This window comes from Poecilia reticulata, linkage group LG20, assembly GCF_000633615.1.
Source record: "Poecilia reticulata strain Guanapo linkage group LG20, Guppy_female_1.0+MT, whole genome shotgun sequence".
Taxonomy (NCBI): domain Eukaryota; kingdom Metazoa; phylum Chordata; class Actinopteri; order Cyprinodontiformes; family Poeciliidae; genus Poecilia; species Poecilia reticulata.
Window position 1 is genome coordinate 10,899,092 of NC_024350.1, and position 21,034 is coordinate 10,920,125.

The window sequence follows — 21,034 nt, forward strand, 5'->3', positions numbered from 1 at the left end:
GTGATCTATAGCAGTGCTTCCCAACCCTGGTCCTCAAGGCACACTGACCTGCATGTTTTAGATGTTCCCCTGCTTCAGCACACATGATTTYAATTGWTGGCTGATTAACAGGGTTTTGCTGAATTGCAATCATCTGAATGGGGTGTGTTGAAGCAGGGGAAGATCTAAAACATGCAGGTCAGTGTGCCTTGAGGACCAGGGTTGGGAAACGCTGATCTATAGAATGAAAACATCAATCTTTGTGTCGTTTCAAATGTTTACATTCTGATTTCACAGAAACTCTAAAGCGTACTTTCTTCAAATGCCCATCTGAGACCATTCAATACAGAAAGTTCACTTGTCACAGAATCTTCACAAATATTGAAGGGTGTCTACCAAACCACAGGTCTGCATTACTGAAAGCACTGTAGCATTACATAGGATTTGGACATGGCCAACATTTAGATTCCCGTTACGTGCTGTTCACTGGACCGGCATGAAATAACTCTAGTGGACATTACTGCTGCTTCTCACCAAAAAAAGATGGTTGTCAATCAATCAATCAATCAATCAATCAATCAATCAATCAATCAATCAATTACAGCACTTTACAACAACCAGAACATGACAAAGTCATGTACATGCAAAATAAAACAAAGCTAAACCAACATACACTCTAAATAAAAACTGAATAAAAGTATACACGATTAATTTAAAAATTGTAAGTAATTCCACCTGCTAAAATTTCTCGTCTGTGAAGTGAAGTGATCTGTTCTACAAACTGAGGTTTTTGCAGGAGAAAGAAAAACTAAAGAATTAATTAACTGTCTCTAAGTTTGTATCTAAGTGCAAGTGTCCAAATGGGAATTTGCAAACTTTTCCTATTTCACTTTATTGGTTTTCCACAACATTAGTAAGCCGAGCTACACAGCAAACTATTATGTGCTAAACAATAAAAAATTCAAAGTAACCGAGATACCCATTTGTACACCAAATAACACTGGATTATCTACCAAGTTGGGTTACATGCACACTGCTAAAAACCAGCCCCTTGTACAGACTTTCGTACAGAGAATCTGGGCTCTAGGCTATTGAGAAATGATTGCTTCCTGGAGGCGTGGACTGAGTTGAGGTTTACAATTTTACCCAATTGCTAACATTTGCCCGTGACGTTTATAATTTGGCATTTCGACGCTATGAAGTGAAGAGAGAAGTGCTGAGCACTGAATGTAATATTTGGAAGCTTGGCCAACACGGACTGAATGGCTTTGTTCATTTCCTCCGCTGCCATTGCAAAAACTAAAGGCAGACTACAATTCTAAATAAGTGCAGATAAGCGACGTCATCATTCACAACTTCTCCTTCTGCATGCTGATTGGACTGGTCAAAAATTGACCGGAGGCAATCCGAGTCAAGGGGAGAAAGTCAAGACTACCGGAAGCAATTTTTTTTTTTTTAAGTGGAATTGCACAGGAAGGCAATGGCCAGTCTAGGTTACATCCATTAGCTATCCATTAAAACAATGCAAATTGTAACCTTCTCTTCTGCTATGATGGGTATCATCATGTCTTCTATTAAAGAACTGTTAACTTATTTAAAATTTTATCTCCCTTGGTTAAGACAGAAAATTGTGGATTAAAGGTTTTATCCAATGATATAGAAATTTGTGATGGACATAAATATTAATAGTATTGTAAATATCAAAACAATGTTAAGAGATGGGATTTTAGTGATTGCTCTCAGCATTGAAATAAATAAAGTAAAAAACACATGAAACACTGGGGGAAATCTAAATTCTATCAAAACCATGAAAGCCCTTTGAAGTTTGGCTGCACTTTTCTGTTCCTCTTTCAGATTTCTGTTGAATTGCTATGGTAGTTTTCCTCAAATTTTTTCTCTCGCTATGGATTATTAGATTTTGATCCAGCATACATGCTAAATATGAATTCTGTACAGTGTACATTTATGGAGTCCTCTGAGATAATTTGAAGAGCCTTGCACAACTTCACAGCCAACCTCATAAAGCCTCTGAATATGTCATGTTAAGCTTTGCCTACGCACTCCAGAAATTATCATAATAATACAGTGATACAGACATACACCCAAAACAAAGCAAGCAAAAAAAACAACTTAGTATTGTAATTTGGGGTGGCTATAGAGTTGTTCCTCCCATAATCTGTGCCCTAGGCATTTTCACTATTGTAATGTTGCATGCTTTGTCTTCAGACAGTGGAGTTCATCTCATGTGTGACTGATAGAAGTCCAGAATTTCAAGCTAGCATGATGGTTGTGAACGCAAGCATGTAGGAAAAGGAAACATACATGCATAGTTTTAACATAGAAAAATAGTTAGATTTTGGATGAGAAAGCCTGATGTATAAGGCATCCTCTAACTTTACAATAAAGATGTATATCATTCTTTTAAAATACAGAAACTGTGGGATGACAAAAAAAAAAGCCCTGGTAATAAAAGGTCTGATTGGCAGAAAATATGGATATAATTAAGATTTAAACACTTTTTACAGAATGAAAGGGAGAAATATATATTGTGGTAACCATAAAAAAGCAATATGCCACAAATGATGTATGTAACTAGCATATGTAGTGTAAATTTGAAAAAAATAGGTAGTTGAGTTACATACCAAGAACCTTAATACGACTAAACCTTTTCAGATCAAAATTACATCATCACAGACTGTACTGGTAGCTCTCTTTTAAAACAATTACTTCAACTTGCATAAAATTGCATTTACCATAATATTTTTGCTAATAGAGGGTGACCTTTATTGATTAAGAAACATGCATGGCAGCTTTTGTATAAAGCTGGTTTACAATTTTGACTAGTTTATATTTTATTAAAGCACTTTAACCACAACTTTTATTTCAATGAAAAGCAGTGAGTATCGTGTATAATTTTAGACTAAATAAAATTTAAAAAAGCAATCCACAGAGAAAATTTGGTCTTAAGACTATTGTCAGATGGAATAGAATTATTGGGGTGTCCTAATGAGCCAACATGTTCCTTACCGGTATGCTTTTTTTTTTTTTTTTTTTGCTTTGTTTTATGAGAACATATCTAGTGAGTTTACTTGCAAGTGAGAAAGACTATTATACGTCATCTGAGCTCCTACTGTGTCATTGAAGCCAGGAGCCTGGTGGGTTTCTTTTTAACAGACACTAGTGACATAGTCAAAAGAAGAAGCGTGTGTTTGCATCTGGAATGTTTGTGTTCATGAATTCTAGTAATACTGATGCAATTGCAGGCTCAAGCTCAATTAGGCTAAAGGCTAATTTGTAATAATCCCAACTCCTGGGCATAATGGTCTATTACAGCAGCAGAGGACAGAATAAATAAGAGTGCGTCTCAGAAAAGCAAAACATAGAGAAAAGAAAGAATGAAAGGGGAATACAAGACTTCAAAAAGAAAGCGTGTAACGGGGCTTAGAGAAGAGTAAACAAAATAAAAGAGGTTTGCTGAACACATTTTGTTGAAACAAAAAAATAACATATTTCTCCTTTTTCAGTGTTTGAAAAATTCCAGCTGTACACTTTACTATTTAAATATCACAGCAGAATGAACAAACCATTTATTTTACTATGAAAAGAATGTATTAAGTTAAACTGTATCAAATTAGTATACTATTGCAGGAGCAAAAAATCATTTGGAAAACTATTAATTCTTTTGTCAGCATAGCTTGAAAACCTAAGTCAACACTTTCACAAACACTTCACAATGTTGCTTTGAATGTGGTAAAAACAAAGTGTGTTGTCTCTTAAATCAATCCTTAACCAAACAATAATAATACTTATAAAATGTCACTGGATGGTAATTAACATTCAACAGAAATGGTTATTATTTCAAGCTTTGTCCTGGTAAAATTATTCAATTAGTGATTAATATAGATTACATCGACATGCTTCATGATGTACCAATAATTATTGGTTAATTGGATGGGGTTTTTTTTCAACTGCATAAATCAAATTGAATTGTAATTTCAGAGTAATTTATTTTAATTAATAGGGTTTAAGACTTGATCTGATTCTGTGAATATACTGATGAGTAAATATTAGCAACACTTAAGTGTTACAAAACGGGACTGCTGCATAGAGACAAAAATGAACACTTAAGTAACCCACCTGATAGTAAGTCCACCCGGTAATTTTTGGCTTCTGTCGTAATGTTGATATGAACTATAATTTTGCCTTCTTCAAGGGAGATTTCTAGCGTGCCATCATCGAGATTACTGAAGAGCAGAAGGCCATCAGGGTTCCACGTACGAAACTGGAAGCCCACGGACACTGTGTTGTGGTTGGCTCGACCAGGTAACTGCAGGAAACTTGTTGCGTTGAAAAAGACTGGAAAGGTGTGTGTCTCCATGCAGGTGAAAGACAGATTACGCTGCTAGGACAGATTGGAAAATAAAGATAAGAAACAAGAGGCAACATAAAAGCAGCACATTATGATTTGCTTTTAATACATTCTCTCTACCTCTGACGTCCCCAATAGTTGCTAAATTGAACGACTGTGCAAACTTCACTAAATCCTCTGCCTTTGGCTCATACTGTCTTTCGTATCGGATTAAAGCAGGATTCTGTGTAAATTCTGTTTGCTGGGGAAAAAAAAAAAAAAAAAAAAAACTAAACAAAACAAAAAAAAATGACAACACCTCTCTGGTATTTGGGCACTAATTTCACATGAGCACTTCCAACCTTTTGTTCGTAATCAAATCTTCGCCAAACATACTATACTGTGTTACCTTACTTGATTGCATTTATATGTTTGGTTTTCTAAAAGCTGAGAACCAATCAGTTTGACTGGAAAGAAATGACTGGGTGAATCAGGAATAGCTAGAGGTGTGGCTGTGGTTAAGTTCATTCATTTATTCAACCAGGTCATGGAAGAAATTATATTGGATGTGTGCAGAAATGCAGAAAAACTGGGAGAAATATACAATATGGATTTAAGACTGTCACTGAAGAGAGATTAGGTGTAGCGATAGTATCTGTTGTCTAAAATCTTATACAAAAGAGAAATCAGGACAAATTACTCGAAAAGAATCAACTATTCAAGGCAAAATAGTACTTGATTGTAAAACATGAAAAATAGCCTGTATAGCAATGTACAGTTGGATTGTAAAGCTCCACAGATGAATAAATAGGTGCACAGCAAGCAACTTTTATTGACTAATAGCAGTTCACCAGAAGTATCACATGGCCTTAGGCCAAGCTCACCAAGCACAGCTGGATTCCTTTCCCCAGGCGATACAGCACAGTCAGTATAAATATGAGTATCTGACTAAGTATTCAATGGAAATAGATGTGCTCTTTAGTAAGAGCTAAAATTTGAAGAGCTATTTATATCTAGATATGTTGCTGTGAGTACCCTGAATCTGTACAGTGTTTGAATATTATGTCTCTAGAGTGAACCACAAGGAACAATCACTTTTTGTTCTCCTTGGAATGAGGTGGAATGTTTGTTGAATTTTGGTAATTTTATTTTACTTGGCCCCACATTTACCAAAGTGTGCCAATTAGCACATCCTCAATGCGAGTAACCAGCTTTACACAGATTCCAAAACTGAGTTGATTGTTACAAAACTAAAATTATTTTAATTTTACTAATGACCGAATTAGTTCATCAGGCGAAGCACAAATTAACTTTGAGACAACATCAGGACGTGCCAACATTTTAGAATTCTTAATTTTCACTTAGAGCTTAGTTCATTTGATGAAGACAAGAACAATGTTGATTTCTTTTTAGCAGCTATACGACTGTAAGTTTATCAAAAAAAAATTCCACAATCAGCATTGTGAAATATTTCATTTGTACTGCTACACTAAGAGCAGAAAAAGAAAAAGTCTGTTGTGCCTCGATATTTACAAATCTTTTAAGTTAAGCACTTAAAAAACCTGGTTCAGTTGGTTTGAAGTTTCAAGCTTGTTAGGTATTGGCTTTCTGTATAAGTGCAATTTCAATTGTCCATATTTTCAAAGTTTATCGCATCTACATGTGCGGAAGCAAACAAGAATTCACTTACAAAGCTGGAAGTGTCTAGTTTCTTTCGGCGGGCCAGGTCTGTAATGTTGTCTCCGTTGTAGTTGATGCTCTCCATGCAGCCTTTGAAGTTTTTTCTCCCCCCTCCCACAGGTTTCCCACTGTATGGCATCCCCCCAAAACTTAACTAGAAGGAGACAAGCGGCAGAGAAGAAAGAGGAAAAACACACCGTAAAGGATTTCATAGTCATTTAGCTATTTCGGTTTTTAAATTAAGCCAGTCAGTATTTTCTTCAGGCAAATGGGCATAATGCTACAGAATAAGATGATTCATTTGATGACAGCATTATTCTGTTTCATAGTTCAACAACACAATAGAATAAAAAATGACAGAAAGAAGAAAGAATACATATAACTTCACGGATTAAATAACATGGGGTTATGTACTGTCAAGGCAGAAAAAAAGATGTTCTGATGATTCTTCATTGTATTTTATCTCTTGCTCTAAATATATGAACAAAACAACCATGAGGGGGTGGACTGTATCAGACAGGCCATGTCAATGAATCGATCTTTTTTTTTCAGAAAAGCATTTTATGTGCTGAGGACCAGACTAAAAGCAGACTGACTACTTAGACGCCTATAATGATGATGTGGGTCAGCAATCAAAGACTGGGAGTGTGTAGGCAGAGAGGAAATCTTTTGATGACCTCTAGAAATGCCTGCAAAGAATTTCACACAGAGAAATTCTAACAAGAATCTTACTCTTGGTGAAGTACTCCCAATACTGTTTGAGTATTGTTAGTTGCCCTTTGTCCTTTTCATTTTTTTTTACCTATTCATGTTATGCATTATAAAAAAAATAAAAAAACACTGCTTTCATTCAGGATTAAAGCTGTCCTAATGTCTCCAGGACCAAGAATTTGCCACATTTTAAAATGTGTATCTTTGTGTAAAGGGAACTATAGAGCTTTTACTAGTTTGTTAAAAAAGATTTTCTTTTCTGTTCTCCTAGTCATCCTACATGAATGCTACCAAAACAGTTGCTATGTTTGTTTTGGGAAATCAATAATCTCGAAGTTTCTGAGTCTTCAACCTCCAGGTCCAGTTTTTTCTGTGGTGGAGAAAACCACATCGATATTTTTATCAGCAGCATTAACCAATGCAAGAGAAGGCTTTCTGTTTAGAGCCTTGTGAACAACTTGCCGTGCTATCCAAGGTTATAACTTTAGTCTGACGCAGCACTCTGTGCAACATGATAGCTCAGTGAGTGCAGTCAGAAGGAATCAGCAACATGGACATCCTTCACTCTCCTCAACACTAGATACAATACCAGAGTGTCTCAAATCTGCAGTATTTATCTTATATAAAAACATGTTTGTTTTTTTTACACATTTATGAAAACTGTCATGATGTTGTGACGGTATAATATGAGAATGCTATTCTGTGAAAATAAAAAATAAAAAAAGACAAGCTCCTCCGCCTCCTCCCAGTGCTATGATTGGTTATTTTTGACCAGGAGAGGTGCAATTCTTCAGACAGCAGCGAGGAAAATGTCACTATCGGACTACATGGAAGGGATAGGGGTTTCCCGTCAGCCTGTCAGTTCCCGAAACCACACGCCATCTCATGACTGTGTGGAAGGGTTAAGGTGTCGTCCAGTTTACAAACTGTACACACAAAGTAATAATATCATGTCCACTTTTACTGAATTCAGTTGGAAGAGAGGGAGTTACAACACTAATTTGAGCAAAATCTACATTTTATTTACTTAATCCAAACCCTTTTCACACACTACAGAAAGGATATTGTTTAATGCGACCATGCTAGCAGTGTGGGGAACAACACACTGGTTAGTGGGGGAACAAATGTGGTGTGTAGCACGCAAAGGTTAAGACACGGACAGTTACAAACAAGCTTGGAGTGCGAAGTGCTGAAGGACACAGCAGCACCGATGAAAATGTAAAGTGTGTTTCACATTTTTGTACAGTTGTACATGTGTTCTGTTTTTTTTTTTTTTCTTCTTTCAGACACAGTTCGGGGCCCTAAAGGACGCTAAGATAATAGAGGAGGGTATGTGACTGCCAGTCAATGTGTCTGTCTGTCAGTGTGTGTGCCTGTTGTTGTTTGCGCTGTGGCTATGCTCCAGCAAGCTCTGTAATTACTGCCAAGGGTGGACTTTGATGCACCCGGATATTTAGTCTACAAGCTGGAAGCCAAAGAGAACCAGAAAAATCCACACACACGCACGCACACAGGAGAGTGAGAACTACAAAGGTACACTCTGACTAAAAGCTGGTCACAATTTTGCAGTCTGTGAAGAGAATTAATGTGGATGCATTTATGACACACCACTCTCAAAAACACACACAGGCACACGTGTTCTCTAAACCTCCTGGTACAGTACACCCGGTTGTATAGATTTCCCTGAAGATCCTTTAATTCAACAGCTTCAGTTCTAATTGGACTGTGCTTTGTTCTGCTCCATTTCTCAGCATCCTACTTAACACTGGATTAGATTAGCAATATTCACGAAAAGGGCACAGAACCAAACACAGAACTAACAGACAAACATACAAACAGTTACTGTGCCACATACAGTCTCACTGTACTCATGATGCCCACTGCCATATGCATTCTATCAATTTCCTGTTTTCAGTAGTATTAGCTGATGCATCACATCCGTTACTGGGTAACTGTAATTATGTGAGTTTCATGGATTAGCATCAGAGCACATGCAGAAGCCAATATTTAATTTCCTGTCCAGCATCAGTGTACTTTACTGAGCACCAGTGGTGAGAAGTTAAAAGTCCTGCTGCAAATCAGTTAAGCGATGGCACAGTAATGTCGAAAAGAATCGAATGCAACATCATAAAACAGAACAAAACAAAATATACAAATAGAATATCTTACAGCTTAGTTATTGTTGGAAAACCTTGTTTGCACTTTGACGTATTGGGAAAGTGTGGATTTTATCTGAAAGTTGTTAATAACAATTTGGTCATTTTAAACTGAGAACTGATAAAGCTCCATGCATGTAAACCAGCGTTTCCACAGTTAAGAAACCTGAAACACACTACCAGTACCAAAGTTGCAATTACACAGTCCCTTCGATGTTTTACAAAAGTAAACCTGGATGTATTTTATTGAAGTCTTATTTCATAAACAAAAAACTGCGGTGATAGAGGTGCAAAAAATAACACAAATATATCATTATGTGACTATGTGCAAAATCAATATTGGAAAAAAAAAACCCTGCTTGGAATGCAATCAATAATAACTAATTATATAGGTATCATGAATTCTGACTCTATTTCTGTAATGTTGAAATGCAGCAGACATTGTTTGACAAGCACACTTAATATGTTAAAATCATTAGAAAACTTAAACTGGATTATTTCAATGTCAAAACAGCAAATGCAGTCAAATGCACTAAAACCATGTGCTGAGATGGAAATAATAAATACATTTCTTTACAGATTCTGCATAACAGTTCATTATCTGGTGTCTGCATTTGCAAAACATCCAAAATGGAAAGATATGATCATTATTTAGTTCACTATTCCTTCTCTCATCACAAGTCATATCCTCATCATAACTTAATCTCATTGATGCATACCCTATGTTTACTTAATATTGTGTAGCCCTGTGTGATGGGCTTTGGTGTTCAAGCCCTGTAACTCAATGTAATGCAGAACCACCTTTGGCTGCAATTACAGCCTCAAGTGTTTTTGGATACGTCTCTACCAACTTTCTACATCCAGAGAGTGAAGATCTCTCTCTCTCTCTCTCTCTCTCTCTCTCTCTCTCTCTCTCTCTCTTTCTCTCTCTCTCTCTTTACCTGAAGCTCAGTCAGATTAGGTGAAGAGCCAGGTGTGAAAATCAATTTTTAAGTATAGTCAAAGATTATAAGTTTCATTTATGTCTTGACTTTGACTGAGTCGTTCTAACACATAAACATGCTTTGATCTAAACATTTCCATTTTGACTCTGACTGGATGCTTAGAATTTTAGTCCTGCTGGAAATTGAACCTTTTCCTACATCTTAAGTGATTCCTAGCCTTTAACAAGTTTTCGTCCAAGATTACTCTTGGATCTTCAAATGAACTCTTACGATCTCCACTACCAGAGCTGAAAAAAAGCATCTTCGCAGCATGTTGTATTTGCCACTCTTCACGGTGGGAAGAGTTTTCTCAGGTTGGTGTGCAGTGTTAAAGTCCAGCCACACTTATCGTTTTGCATGTAGACAGAAGGTCTGATTTAGATTTCATTTGACAAAAGCACCTTTTACCACATATTTGGTGTGTAGCTTACAAACTGCAAACTCACACTTTCAACAATGACTTTATTTTAGCCACTTTTTGCAACTAACCAGATTTGGTGATCTCTGTAGCATCTCCTCTTAACGATGGGTCTTCTTGAATGCCTTGTCAGATTATGTGCATAGTAATGTTTTGATAGGTTTGCAGTTGTACCATATACTCTTTCCATTTTCAGATGATGTATTGAGCAGTACTGCATGAGGTGTTCAAAGCTTGAATTATTGATTTATACCCCGAACCTGCTTTTAACTTCTCTACAACTTTTTTTTTTTTTTTTACAATAAGATACAATCAAGTTTGTGATTTCAAGATGACAAAACAATATATGGATACTTTTGCAAGGCACTGTATGCATTACGCATCACTACAAATACTAGTGAAGAAATGGGGATCCAGTTTAAGCATACTGCTCACGTCCATTCTTTGTAACATGAATACAAAATAGTCTTTTTTATGGGAGGGCTCATGGTGTCAGATGTGAGGGAGAAACTCATAAAACCACATATATTCATTCATTTTCTATACCCACTTTATTATGTTCAGGGTCCAAGGAAGAGGAAGTGGGGAAGTTGGAGAGCTGCTGTGACAAGGGGTACAGGTCACCAGTTCATCACAGAGGGAGAACAAGGATAAACTCACACTCACGATCCATGTGGAATCACCAATTAACCTAACATGGATTGAGACTAAGGAAGAAGTTGGAACATCGGAAAAAAGTCTACTAAGAAGGGTACAATGCAACACAAAAGAAGTCTGCAGAGCTTAGTTTAAATCATAGATGTTCTTCCTGTGCAGCAACAATGCTGACCCCAACAATACTGTGCAACAGTGGAATATTTTTTGGAACTTAAATGTTATCAGCTACTTGCATAATGCTACGTATTGCATGTAAAGCTGACACAGATATGTCTGATGTTTTACTTTTTTCAATGCCTGTGATTTTTTTCTCATGCTTCAACTCAAACATGACTGCCAAATAACCTTTGTTGAAAAATTTGACCATACCAAAGGGTGGTCACTCTTAAAACATCCCAAGCTGGCAGATTTTTTGAAAGAAACTGATGTAGAGTCTAACATTTCCCTGACTTATTGAGTTTTCTAGATGCTTTCATGCAGCATCAAGAGCTTGTATACACATGTCTAAATTTAAACAAAGTTCATTAACTGTTGGTGCCGTATTCTACATGTGTGCTCTGTGTTGCATATAAAGTGCTCACCTCATAGTCTAAGTCCAGATGATCAAATTCCCCATTAGTCCTGAAGTGCTGAGTGTGTCCATCTAAGGTGAAGTTGACATTGCGACGGTAGCGTTCGATCACCACCGAGTGCCAGTGATTGTCGTCAAGGAGGCTGCCAGTGGTCACAGAAGTGTGACCCAGGATAGAGCCGTACTGGTTACTGCCTGCAAAGCACATCTAAAGTGAGTTACAAAATGTCATCATTAGCTATCCCAGTAGAAAAATAATAACTTTTTTTTTTTTTTTATGGATGCACAACACTAAGCTGGGTCACGTCGTAGACAACAACAATCTTTCATGTGGATTGTTGGCCTGTCATGATAAATATTGCTGGAAGACAAATTGTCTCAGAAGTTATTAAGATAAACAAAAATATTATTTTGAGATCATTTTCACCTCATAAAATAGTAATGGCATAGAAATACAAATACACCCTGTCAAAAACAAAAAATCTTTCATTTCTAATGAACCTTTAACACTGGAACTTGAAGACAATTTAAATTTCCAAGAGGAATAAACAAAAGACTTGAAATAAATTAAATGGATACTGAAATCTGTTTACACAAAATTGCCTTTCAAAATGGGGCTAATTGAGACTAGTGCACCAGACTGATGTCATCCAGTTTTTGGTAGAAATAGAGTGGCAAGTAAAAAAACTTTGTAAATGAAAATTATTGAGCTCGTTTTTACTTTTTAGGTGTTTAGTTGATTTACTGTGACAGGCTTAGTGACTTACTGAGTTAGAAAGAGCAAAAATTAGCTATTCTGATCAGTATGAACTACATTTTTAACATAAAGAGATGTGATAAGCTATTTAAAAGGAAGCTGTACTATGTTAGACATAATTAGGTGTGCAAGTTTGCTATTATTTTTTGCTGTGAGAGACAATCACACTTTTGACAGACAACAGAAGGCTGAGTGGAGTATGAAGATGTAGCTACGTTATATTCTTTTGAGTTTTCATCCACTGTATTTCATTAAATATATTTCATTTCAGAAATCTCAGAGCATAAGCATCTACATTCTCTACATTATATGCACAGAGGCTGCTGCTCTCATAGCACGAGCCATGCTGACCACAATAGCCACTAAAGATGCTGACACCAGTTTAAAATGTTGACTTTTTTTTCCCCAATAGTACAATTCTGTTTTATAAATATAACTCATATTACTATAAATGTTTTTTTGCTTTTATTATTTATATTCTCACATAATTGTCCTTTGAGACAAGTCTAAAATCAATTAAAATGTACACAAATATTAGAAATCAGTCATAATATCAGGTGCATATGTAAGCAAAATCTAACTCCATAGTCTAGAACTGGTGAAAAAGTCTAAACAGTTCACAATAGGGTGTAAAATGTTTCAGTGTACATTTACCTCATTGTTGTGGAGAATTTATCAAAAGAAGCAAGAAATATTTTCTAATTTTTGCTAACAAAATTTAAACTTGATTTTGTGTATTTTTTCCATCAGTAAAAATTCCACATTAATTTAGTGATATGTAAGGAAAGTAATGACCTTACAAATATATTCACTTTGAATAAAGGAATTCAACAGCCACCTGACTGTATTAAAAATTTGAAGCAGTTGCATATTTTCAAAACAACTCTTCTGGACAGTCAACAAGAAGATAACCTCTGTGTTTCATTTCCCTGCACATGACACGCATTTATTACTCACCCAGGTTTATCTGCAGTAGTAACTTGGCTTTGCGGAGCTCCAGAGTGATGTAGTCACCCTGCTGCCCCTCCCCATGGAGAATTACACCTTCGCTCTCTGATGTTTTAAATCTCAGGGCGATCACATCTTTTATAATCTTCATTTTCTTCACCTGTAAAGATTTTAAAACACCAAATCCGTACAATTTTGCTCATACAAAAATGGAAATATTTTAAATTTAGACATAGACCACCATGAAGACATTTATTTATTTCACTTACCGTATTATCCGGACTATAGAGCCCACCACACTATAAGGCACACCGCAAAGTAAAAAAAACACAAAAAAAACAGGAAACGTACCGCACTGGACTATAAACCGCTGGTATCTCGGTGAAGCAGCTATACTGCATACTTAATAAATCTGCTATTAAGGACGCAGCCCTGCGTCTCCAATCCCGAACCATGGATTCGTTCACGCCGAGTTTACGTGCAGCGACTCTATTTCTCCTGTACTGCCAGATCTTTATTTAGCCCTCAATTTAAAAGCTGCATCATATAAACTTCTTTGTGTGGTTTCCATGATGAGGGGGAATGAGTTTGAAAACATTTCTCCATTGTGCCTGCTGCTAGCGAAAATCAGCACTTTCTTCTTTGATTTCAAATTTTGACTTCCAATGAGTCACTTCTTGCTACAGAGCCCCCTGGTGGTTGAAGAAAAATCCACAGAAAAGCCGCATGGTTCAAAGCGTGGGAAAAAAGTAGCGGCATATAGTCCGAACAATACGGTAACTTAAAACCAACTGTATTTTTTGCCACAGTAAGTTTTGAAGAAAGAAAATTAATTTGTAGATTGTGTACCTTAAAACGATATGAGATTACTCCCTGCCCATCAAAGTTGATAACATCTGCCCCTAAAAGAGACCAAGAACAAATACATGACAAATGTTAAGAACTGCAGATTTTAATTTAAAAAATAATGTTCATGATGACCACCCCAGTCACATGCAAGTCAATCCCATTAACAGCATGCCTTTAATACACAAATATATAAAACCCTGTTAAAATGTAATGTCTCAACACCCAACTAATGACTGGTTTTGAAAATTATAATAATATAATAAATATAATAAACAAAAAAACAAAACCTACAACCAACTAATGCCCTTTCATTCTCTTCTAAATAAAAGTGTGTAGGAAACGTTGTGATTATCATGGAGAAGTGAGAAAGCTTATTCTACGGTTGATATTTGATTTGTTCTGTACAACATGACATGACAATGTAATAAAGGGGACGAAGCGCAGAACACCTGAGAACATTGTTCCATGTACCTAGTTTTTCTGAACATAACGCATGCTAGAAATACATAGATGTAAAAATTACAATTATTAATGTCCATATTAGCTGAATATTCTCTGCTTGTACATATTGACAGTCTGATACTATATGTTGCCCTACAAGAAAGAAAACAGTTTACGTTTTGACTCTCGCAAGTGCTGCTATACCAGAGCCTAAGCACAAAAAGGATACAACAAACAGAATGAGATTTTTCAGGTTTCCAGAAAAAAAATAAGGTGAAGTGGCTGAGACATCTCCTCAAGCTTTCTAACATCACTGCAGTAGTTCAAGGGGTTGGTGTAGAGAACATTGGCGTGTCTGTGTGGGGATTTTAGGTAACAAAGGCAGAGAGAACAGAATGAAAAATCTGACCACAATCATCCATAATTAAGATGTAATATTTCTCATTCCAAAGTATCTGTTCAGGTTGTCACATTTATGAAACATAAGGACATTTAGCAAACCTTTTATAATAATCAATGTCAGATTCCGCATACAGTTCCATCTTCTGCCTTGTTGCAATCTTGGGTTGGGGGTGGATTAATGATCATCGTCAATATTCTCCAGTTTTCCCCGGTTTTGAAACTGCTTTGCTCCCTCTACTTGTTTTCTTTCTGCACCCGATTCTTAAAGCCTATTACTTTAAATATAAATTCACGGGCATTGAAAGACATTAAATCAAGCCAATGGAAACAATGTTTGTGTATTTTAGTGTCCTTTTCTCCAAGTAAATCAAGAGTTTAAGGTGGTTTATTCCTTTTGTTTTTGAACTTTATTGTCATCACCATTTAGATCAACATCTGAGCCGACGAATGTTGTTTTGAAATCAACTAGTGATGTTGCACATTATAAATCAGCAAAAGCATAATTTTTTACTGATAGAATAAGTGATGAAAAGGATTAACATCCTACCCCTGAGGACGCCAAGGGAAATAGCCAGTAGTCTAAACACAGACCTGATCGCTGTAGCAATTTTAGGAACAGTTGTGTAACTGTGTAAGTTTCAAAATCAGATGGACATGCATCTTTAGCACCCACAAATAGCTTTCTGAATACATCTTGTAGAAAAAATACGTAGAAGCGTAGTGCGAGAAAGACCAAGCAGCAGTTAAACTATGTATTATTAATCAATTGTTTTACATTGACTAGCCACCTGGGTGTAGATTTGACAAACGTACTTTTTTTAAAATAAGGCTTTTAGGTGCCATCCAGCTCATTAAACACATTTTATTCAATAGTGTAAAGCTATGCTAGAGAGATGCCACATGGGTCCCACTATGGTCAGTCAAGTACTGCACTAAGTTATTAGGAGGTTAAAATGTCTCCATGGAAACAAGCCTTGCCATCTGTGCAACAAATTAGAGTCTGAAAAAAAAAACAGGTCACTGCAATATGACAAACTTGCAGTGTCAGACAATAAAAATATTTTTTTTATTGTCTATCTATTGATGAAATACATTCATCTGTGAATGTCTCCAGCAAAAGAAGGTCTGTGAACCTCTGATGCTCCTCTAAAGTTACATTGGGACTCTTGGCAGTTTCTATGAGTAATTTTCTTCTTGCCTGACCTAAAATTGTAGGTGGAGTGGACAACCTGGTTGAGCTACAATTTCGTAAGTTCGCAATTGTGTCATATGCTTTTCCAATTTGGGTAGATAGAGATAGATTCAACGAGACGTTCAAAACAAGGATGCTGTTTTATAAAATATGCCCCGTTTAAAGTCCTCCTTAATTTTTTGTTTTTAATTTGTACATTAAAGCTGTAGAACACAACCTTTATAAAAAGAACTGTATTTATATTTGCTAAAACTGTCACTTTGACATAACAGTGACAGCTAATCTTAACATATTGAGTTCCTTCACTTCCTCCCAGTACTACTATTGTTATCTAAGAAAATGCACTGCTTCTTATCAAAAACAACCAATCAGAGCCAGGAGAAAGGTGCTGTGCTGTCAATCACCCTTGTGTATTTGAGAACTGGCAGAAGGCAGAGGAGTGTGATCTTTTTAGAGATTATCCGTCTCATACGATACTGTCATGACATACTGACAAGTTTTAATGGAAAAGAGTACGTAAATTAACAATTAGGTAACTTTATTTTATATATGTGAAAGTTACTTACTGTAGTTTTAAGGTCATTGAGCTTTATGTTTGTTTACTCTCTCACAAACTTTTGAGGCCTTCATAGAATAACTTTTTATGACGTTCAAATTATACACAGGTGGTGTTTCTTTGCCAACACGGCTAATTCTGAAGGCGATGATTGCAGTGGGACTAATTTAAGATTAAAATGGGGCTAAATAAAAATGCATGCTATACTTTATTAAACGTCTAAGAAAATCATGCATTATTTATCCATCATTTTATATTTGTGTTGTGGCTGTAATGTTACAAAATGTGAAAAAGGCACATGAAAACTTTTGCAACGCACTGGCACTTTTTTGAAATTTCCCTAATCACTGCGATTAATCCAAACGTGTTTTAACTATTTTTTTTCTGACTTTGATTTATTAAACACACAAGCTATATGCTGTGTCCTGTTTCAACAATGATTTAATAGATTTTTTTCTGTACATTTTACGTTAATCGTAATGGAAATGAGCATGTAAATTCCACAGCACGGTAGATCACGTCTCCTTTACAACCCCTAGTTTTGGCACAAATGTACACGCACACACATACACACACGTACGCACACTCACTTTTATTGCAAAGTCTTAGATGAGTCATAATATGGCATTGCATTTAATTATCACACACTCTGAAAACCCAGGATTATCATCTACAGCCAACATATTTGGTGATTATGCTTGGAACATAACATCTATATTTATCTGCCTCCTTCGCCTCCCACTACTTCTCCTTTGTGCTCTCCTTTATCATTCTGGTTTTTTTTTTTGGTCATGGACCCACATTGTACCTCTCCTCTTATCTTTCATTTGGGAAGCAGGAAAATTTTTTTTATGAGGGACAGATTCTAAGAAGCTGAGGAGTCAGGGAGAGAAGGGTGGGTAGAAGAACAGACAAATGTATGTGTTCTCGTTTTCTGACTGAATGCTGAAGGAAGGAGTAGTGACAGGGTAATCATGAAAAAGCACTGCAGGCTTCAAAACACAGCTGACAGACATCTCTGAAATATGATGCATCTGACCGGGGGGTGTGTGCATGTGCAAGCAGTTGTGAGTATCTCTCTGTTATCACTTATATTTGAGTTGAAAGAATGTGTTTATTTATTACATTGTGTAGTTGTTATTTGTAATCTAACAGATGTCAACTCATGGTGGGCAACGTTCTTATCTGTCGGAAACAAACTCCGAGCTCATTTTGGACTACAAACAGATGTTTTTGAATTTTTGTATTGCGTCGTTCTTTAGAGATAGTCCGTTGAACAACGCTCCAAAGAAAAAAGAAAAAAATGTTTACGTGAAAAAGGTGAATTTTACGACATGTTCACATAATTTAGTTTTGAAAAGAAAAAGAGTGATTTTATTTTGCACGTCCCGGCTGTGATCTGTGAAACATTTACACTTTCTGATGCTGAAGACGTAGTTTTTGTTTTGGAGAGCAATATCATAATTGTATTGTGTGTTTTCCTTTCGCAGTACAGATTTAGTAAAATAAAAACACGCCGTAATCACAAATTTGCCAGCGTTTTCATGAAAAGAAAATTATATATAATTTTTTTTTTGTGGTTAGGAAATTAAACATTCACATGAAACTTCTGATGGAAAAACATTTGCAATATGAACATTTAGTAAAAATCTCTCTATGACATTGTTTTTAAAAAAATCAGTTAAAATTTTAAAATATTTTTGTTAAAATATATTGCCAAAACCATCACAGGTACTTAAAAAAAAAAGAAAAACACCATTTACTGTCAACCCAGTAGTTTTACTGTTGTGGTAAATTTTAAATATGAATTTAAAAAGTCTTGGCCATTGCAAGCCTGCTTCATGTTGAATACCAGGAAGATATCATATGGTACTGTCATTATTTTCATGGTGAAATCTGTATGGCTGAGACTGTGAGAAAACTGATGTAAATTAAAGGGGGCAGATATTTTTGCTTTAACACAAATCGTTCTGCTTGCCTTCAGAAACACATATCTGTCTGACTCGGTGTTTCTGGGTAATGTGCAGCACATCTTGTCATCCTTATCATCACTTACCTGCTTCTTTTGACGCGGGGAGGAAATGAAACAAGGGAATGTAATCAATGATGCTGAGAACTGACTAGAATACAATGCATGCCCTTGTGTTCTCACACACACATTTAGACACACGCGCAGACGTATCCACACACTATAATCACATCTCCAGAATGAAAGATGTACATGTGTCACTTATATAAAAGTAATTTATGCACAGGCTTAATTGAAATTGTTATCAAAATCAATTTGGCGCCCTTTAATAGAATGAGAGCGGAGAGGTTGCAGGAGAGTCAGTTCCCTAGATGATACGTTTACTCAAAAGCAGGAGTCGGTTGTGACCGTTTTGTTTTCTGGTCTGAAAATGTGCACTGTGAAATAGGTTTATATCACTTATTTACTTCTAAAGGCTTTATGAAGGGTCTATGTTATAATCTAATGTGAAATACAAACCTGAAATATGACTACAATACATCTGAAAAAGTATTATAAATCACTTTAAGTGGATTCATGAAATGGAACTAAAAATTCTTCTTAGTGTGACAAAGCGCAAGTGAAAAACGCACACTCTTTTAGAGTGTGTCTAAAATATATTTTAAAGAACAATTAACCTTAATATAAAGTCGCAGAGAGTAATGGACACAATTTCAGTCCTTAAGTGTAAAAAAACTCAACCAGCCCTGAAGATATCTGACAAATTTTAGGCTGTATTTAGCTTAAGCACTTTGATTCTTATGCAGTGGCCTTAAAAGTTATTTATGTAATAAACTAAATAATTTATAATTCTTTTTTGACATTTTTTTTATATGGGTGATCTAAACTAATATGTCACAAAGAGCTAAAAGTATCAATTTTATGCAGCTAAAGTCTACAAGTCCTAAAATCACACTAAGAATCAATCTGGAAATTAGCACAAATTGCATGTTGCCATGCAATTTAGCACAAAATTGCATGGCAACACAACAATATCTGAGAACTTTTTTGTTCACTTTCACATTTGCTAACATTATATTTATTTTATTCATGTACAGGGAAAATGTTATCTTTTTTGATACAGAGTTTAAAATGAGTTAATTCTAGTAATAGGAAGGTCCTTTCCACAGTTTTGAATAAAATCTTAAGGCTCTTATGGTAAAAAATTATTATTTCATTGGAGGAAATGGTTGCAACGAGTGTTTAAAAATGCAAAAAAAAAAAAAAAATAAACAAGAAAAAAAAAACAAGTCAGACCAACAAATTGTTGAATACGGCAGTTCAAGGCTTGGCTCAAAAGTTCCACATCATGGCCTAAAAAGTTAAAATCTGTGCATTAATTTGGCTTCCATATTGTATTTTTTTAACAAGTATTCATATTATCCTGATCTCGTCGTCAAATGAAAAAAGTATTTTTTTTCATTAAACAACATTGATTATTGAGATGTTGAAAGAAACTCTTGAAAGGTGAGGTACTTGAATTTTTATGTGTGTGATATATACTTGAATAAGTGATACACTGACTTGAATAAGACAGACTGAATAAGATGCAGTCAGATCCTCAGTCTATGTTAAGGTCATTAAAATGCAGAATGCATCCAAAAAAATCTGAATATGACATCTATGAGAGAAGAGCTTAAAGAAAAAATATTTTTGAAGGGGTGGAATTATGAATTTTCCAGCACACAGTGTCATTTCTGAGAACAATCAAGGAACTACTTCCAGCTGTTAGAAAATCAATCCCAAACGAATATTTGAGAAGATGTTTGCCTTAACTCACAGTAGGAGCAGCCGTACACTTCTATGCGGAGACCAATACGTCCCTCCTCACTCCAGCCTACTGGGATGAGCCTGAGGAATCGAGCCACAATTCCCTGCTGCAGTTCATGGCGAACTGCACTTTCTGAATTGGAGTTTCCGGAGAACGCCTGAGGAAAACAAAACAACAATGAGGAACGAATATTCAAAGACAAATGCATAAGTGTAAGACTTATATATACATTATCACCAAAAACCTAGGAAAAACAAGCAGTTATAGAATGTAAAACTAGAGTATTTGTAAATAAAATGGGAGTGAACTTGTACAGTGCTTTTTCAGTCATATTGGCCACTTGAAGCCCACAATCGAAATCACGAACACATTTATAAACTGATACCAACATTGGTCGGCAACTTGAGGTAAAGTGCCTTGTCTTACATCTTTCTGTTCATGGAGAATTAAGTGTTTCACATGCATTATTCTTTTATTTATTTATTTACCTTTTACTCTATTCGGCAACCTCAGGGTCTTGTTTTGTTACATTTCATAAATATGTAAGTTTAACAATGTGTTGAAAAGCCTTTTTTGTTTATTCAGTCAGCATTTACTACAGATGACA

General features: G+C 35.8%; 1 protein-coding gene across 1 annotated transcript in view; it reads right to left on the reverse strand.

The window, feature by feature from the left end:
• The window catches only part of LOC103482418 (contactin associated protein 2), a 167,494-nt gene extending 146,915 nt beyond the window's left edge, over window positions 1–20,579 (reverse strand). Inside the window, exons 1-6 of the mRNA XM_008438563.2 lie at window positions 20,437–20,579; window positions 14,058–14,110; window positions 13,218–13,368; window positions 11,514–11,698; window positions 6,018–6,161; window positions 4,117–4,381 (exon numbers count right to left, since the gene is read on the reverse strand). Of these exons, the coding sequence (XP_008436785.1) occupies window positions 4,117–4,381; window positions 6,018–6,161; window positions 11,514–11,698; window positions 13,218–13,359 (736 nt within the window). The 5' untranslated portion in view covers window positions 13,360–13,368; window positions 14,058–14,110; window positions 20,437–20,579. The remainder of the gene's footprint in view (window positions 1–4,116; window positions 4,382–6,017; window positions 6,162–11,513; window positions 11,699–13,217; window positions 13,369–14,057; window positions 14,111–20,436) is intronic.
• Window positions 20,580–21,034: the final 455 nt, after the last annotated feature.